Source organism: Mus caroli, chromosome 6 (assembly GCF_900094665.2).
Source record: "Mus caroli chromosome 6, CAROLI_EIJ_v1.1, whole genome shotgun sequence".
In the NCBI taxonomy this organism is placed as follows: Eukaryota; Metazoa; Chordata; class Mammalia; order Rodentia; family Muridae; genus Mus; species Mus caroli.
In genome coordinates, this window is record NC_034575.1 from 83,448,910 (window position 1) to 83,453,547 (window position 4,638).

At 44.5% G+C, this 4,638-nt stretch overlaps 1 protein-coding gene across 1 annotated transcript in view; it reads right to left on the reverse strand.

Annotated features, from left to right (window-relative positions):
- Window positions 1-3,245, reverse strand: part of Gkn1 (gastrokine 1) — a 4,807-nt gene extending 1,562 nt beyond the window's left edge. The window contains exons 1-4 of the mRNA XM_021165590.2: window positions 3,196-3,245; window positions 1,532-1,582; window positions 1,301-1,441; window positions 411-521 (exon numbers count right to left, since the gene is read on the reverse strand). Coding sequence (XP_021021249.2) covers window positions 411-521; window positions 1,301-1,441; window positions 1,532-1,582; window positions 3,196-3,207 — 315 coding nt within the window. The 5' untranslated portion in view covers window positions 3,208-3,245. The remainder of the gene's footprint in view (window positions 1-410; window positions 522-1,300; window positions 1,442-1,531; window positions 1,583-3,195) is intronic.
- Between the last annotated feature and the right edge of the window lie 1,393 nt (window positions 3,246-4,638).

The window sequence follows — 4,638 nt, forward strand, 5'->3', positions numbered from 1 at the left end:
TTTTTTACTATTGAGAATATCACATTGTATAAGGCATACTTAGACTTTAAAAAGGATTTCTTTTTATCTGAAAATCCAGTCTCTATGTTTGCTAGTTCTGATAACCCCAACGACTGTAGGAGTGTGCCCTTGAAGTATGGAGGGCTTGNACTGAGGTGTGCAGTCCTTTGGGTCTCTGACACTCAAGGTAGCCAGTGCTTTACTGGACCCTGCAGAGGTAGATGTGGGTCACAGCATCTGACACAGTGGAAGCCACCCCCATTCAGTCAGGCACCTAACAGTTTCACACTTTTGTGGTGTTTATCATGACAAACATTCTGTCATGCTCCACCAAGAGGGAATGGGGGTGACTTCATTGTGAACTGGAGACTATAAGACTTCCTGTCACTCCAAAAAAGGCTGGACTTTACCTTCTGTTCCTTGACCATTGTATCNAGGTCCTGAAGGGAGGGCATGGCCTCCTTGTTCATTCTGTGCACAATGCATGACTTCTGGGAGAAGAGTCTCGTGGCAGCGAAACTCTATTAAAGAAGACAGAGAACAGTGAGGCACGGGTTCCCCAGGATTCTTGTCACAAGTCACCACTGAAACAGAGCTACAAAGAGCTGGGGAGACTGCTCAGGGTCTGGCTGTCCTGCAGTTGTGCCTCTGGTTATCATATATAGATGACCTGCAAACTCTTAGAGGGTGGATATATCTAACCCACTGCCTTTGCTTCAGTTCCAGTGTGGTAGGAGGGTGTGTGTGTGTGTGTATGGGGGAGTGTTTTGCTGACAAACTTTTAAAGGCTGTCATACCTTGATCTACCTCCATCCTCAGTGTTTTCAGGAGCCAGGGAAGACAGGCTTTGCTTTTTAAATTACATTTAAATAGGAAAGTAGTAATTGGCAGGTGGGGCCAAGTGTTGCTTTGCATCTCCTTCTCTTACAACTAATATAATTTATACTTCACTCGTTCTCCATAAGATGTTGGGCCTTTTCCATCACAGAGGCATTCATAGTTCATTCAGCCTCCATAAAACATTGGACCTTTAACATCATGGAGACTCTCTGCAGGGAAGACCAAAGGATGCTTCTGTTTGTCTTTGTACATAGTTTTTATCCTTACTATTCATCCCTTTGAATTTCGACCTATTGCGTAATACTTATTAGCAATAATTATATGCAAAAAGTAAAATTGTTTGAGTGGAATGGGCGTTTTTACTAGTAGCTATAACGTTCATGAACAGCTAGAATTCACTTCAAAAATTTTAATGGGTGGTGGCTACACCATATCTTTACCCTGTGTGTCCATTACATACGTTTTCATAGTCCCAGAGGCTATTCCAGGAGTCCCAGCCGTTATTGTTGTCGATATTGGCCACGTTGTGCACACCGTTGATGCTCACNGACTGCTGTCCACTTCCGTCTGCATTGCCATCATTACCACTGATGTTGACAGTCTAACGTTCATAAGAAACAGAGGGCGACTTAAGATCACATTTTGTTGTAAATGCATTTGTGGCAATGAACTTCAGAAAAATGAGGCTTACGTAAGCAAAACCAGGAGCTGCGAGGAGGCCGAGCAGACCCACGACGAACATCTGAAAGCACAGAGAACAGGACTGGTGGTCACAGGGATTACAGTATCTTCACCAAGCTCATCAGAACTAGTTACTGNTTTTGCCCATGTGCTAAACCATCTGTGCTTTCTTCTTCCACCTTGTATTTTTTTTTTAGAACTACAGAAAAACTTACTGGTTAAATAGAATTGCTGAGTTACTGTATTGATATTAATATGTAGTCTTAGAATTTTGACACTGAATTTTAGACACTGAAAGCTGATGAAGAAAACATAAAATTAGTGCATGGCACAGTGTAATGAAAGCCCTGAAAAGGTTTTTTTCCCTTGGNCTGGAATGTGTTCTTCCTAGCAGAAGGAATCCTGTTTTTATCATCTTAGTAGGTTAAGTGTTTCTACTATATTTATTTTCAGTGCAAGAGAGTTAAAATCGGTCTCTTAAAAAGCCAGATGTGAGCCGGGCATGGTGGCGCACGCCTTTAATCCCAGCACTCAGGAGGCAGAAGCAGGCAGATTTCTGAGTTCGAGGCCAGCCTGGTCTACAAAGTGAGTTCCAGGACAGCCAGGGCTACACAGAGAAACCCTGTCTTGAAACCCCCCCCCCCCAAAAAAAAAGCCAGATGTGGAGGGAGTTTTTGAGCCCGATGTTATCTCCTGTAAATGAGGCAGCTAAAGGACTGTAAAGGGCCCTAGACCAGTAGCTCTCCACCTATGGGTTGTGACCCCTTTAAAGGTCAAACAACCNTTTCTTAGGTTATCAGGTATCTTGCATATCAGATATTTACATTACAATTCATAATGGTAGCAAAATTACAGTTATGCAGTAGCAATGAAAGTAATTTTATGGCTGGGATTCACGACAACGTGAGGAATTGTATTAAAGGGTCACAGCATTAGGAAGGTCGAGAACCACTGCCCTAGACAAAGATACTCCTCTGTTCACAGCAGAACTAGAAGAGAAATGCAGCCCTCTAGCCTGTGCTTGGAGTTCTCCACCCAACCTGTTCTGAGGTGGACATTTCTTGGTCATAGTTTACATTTACAATTCCATCAATTCATATGATTCATAAAACAGCGCCAATAGGGTATGCTGAAATTAAATATGTGTACCCTGCTTGAACTCTGTCTCCTAGGACTTCAGTGGGGAAACTGAGATAGCTTCATCCCCAGAGACTTTCTCCAAGAAATGCCTGCACAGGGCCTGAGGACTGTTGTTTTCTTGGAGGGCCAGTTAACAGCCAAGAATGTTGAAGACTAGTTTTGAAAACAGCGATCTTCCAGTCTGACCAGAACATGCCCAGAACTGGTAAAAGTGGAAATCAAGAATAAGAAAGGAGAAATCAGAAATAAGAAGAGATCAAGGCTAAGAAAGACTCTTTCTGGAGCCCAGAGACTGCTCATCTTGAGTAAAGCCTTGGAACAGATGATGTGAAAGACAATTCTACAGTATTCAGCCTGTGACAGGCTCTTCCGGGGCAATTCTTCTTCTCTGTGGACATGCCTGTAAATACCATGATCCCATGAAAAGGAAGGAGACTATTTCCATTATGGTAACAGTGCCGTGAGAATCAGACCCCCTCACCCCTGACTATTAATGTTGTATGGTACTGCATTGAAAAGGAAGATCTGACTTACTGTGAGCTTCATGGCGGCAGGAGTGTGGTGGAGCAGAGAAGCAGGCAGCGTGCTCACAGACATTCAGCCCTCTGGTATTTGTACCTGACCAGCTTTGCTCAAGCTAGGTGTGCTCAGGTGGAGTCCACGGCTTATCTGCTTCCCTCTCCTGTATCTGTGTAGCTGCAGAGTCCCGGAAGCCTTTAGCTGCCTGCTCAGTAGGGCCCTTAGGCAGGAGGCCTTCTGACTCATCCTCTGACGAAGGTATCTCAGTAAACTCAACACGATTTGTGATAAGTTCTGGAATATGGAAGCCATGGGTGTGGGTATTTTACGTATTGCTGCTGCTCAGATTCGGGAGAAGAATAATCCCTAAACCAAACATGGCCATAGATGAGATTTGTGTGTACACCTGCCCTTCCTGATACTGGCTCCTATGGGAATGTGGGACCGGTTTCTTCTCCTTCCCTTTACCCAGTCCTATCGTGAGCTTTCTCCAGCTCTTTCCACTCTTATTTCCTCCTCTCTATGCTTCTTGACCATTCTCAAGTCATACTGAAAACTTTTTAGCAAAACCAGTGTTTGGGGGATAATGTTCTTAGCTGTGAAAGGAACTCCAAGGAAGGAAACTGGCCTTTGCACCCTGTCCAGATGTTTCCTTGAGGAATTGTCTGGCCTCGAAGCCAGTGCAGCTTTCCAGCCATGTCACTAGCAGCTGGCACCAAAACCATCTCCCATCATTCATTCCTGGGTTTCTCAATGGGTTAGAGCTCTGGGGGCTGTTGGCAGCACCATCTTACCATCTACAACTAAACNTTGCCCTTACATCTCACCAACAGCTCTCCACTCCAGCCTTGGTCAAGGCACTTCCTGATGGACTTTTACCAGAGTTGTAGGACCAAGCCAGCCTTATCCCAGGACTCAGATATTTCAATGTATGTACTCCATTTTTCTCAGGGTTCTCCCCTAGAATATGGAAAATAAATAAACATTAATTTCCGGAGCTTAGAAACATTCACTGGCAGTCCATAAGAAAAATCTCAAGCTCATTGGAATGGCATCTTGGGATGTCCTAAAGGGGTTTCCTGTTTCCCCAGCTGCCTGCGTCTGAGATGCCCGGCACCTGCCTTCCAGCCACACCAATTTTCCCACACTCTGATTCCATTCAAGGCATCCCATGGGAACTCAGCCTTTCATGCCCCGCTCTTCTCCTGGACTGTTAGTTGGCAATGCTTTTGGTTTTTTTTTTTTTTTTTTTTTTAAGTTCCTCACTGCTTCGGTTACCAGACCTTCTTCACTTTCCACGCGGAAACGTCTTTCACTGCCTCTGGGCGCTATCAAGGAACTCTAGAACAATGTTGCCTCTAGAACAACGGTTCTCAACCCTCCTGAATGCTGCGACCCTCTAACATAGTGGTGACCACAACCATAACGTGATTTTGTTCCTACTTCCTAACTAATTTT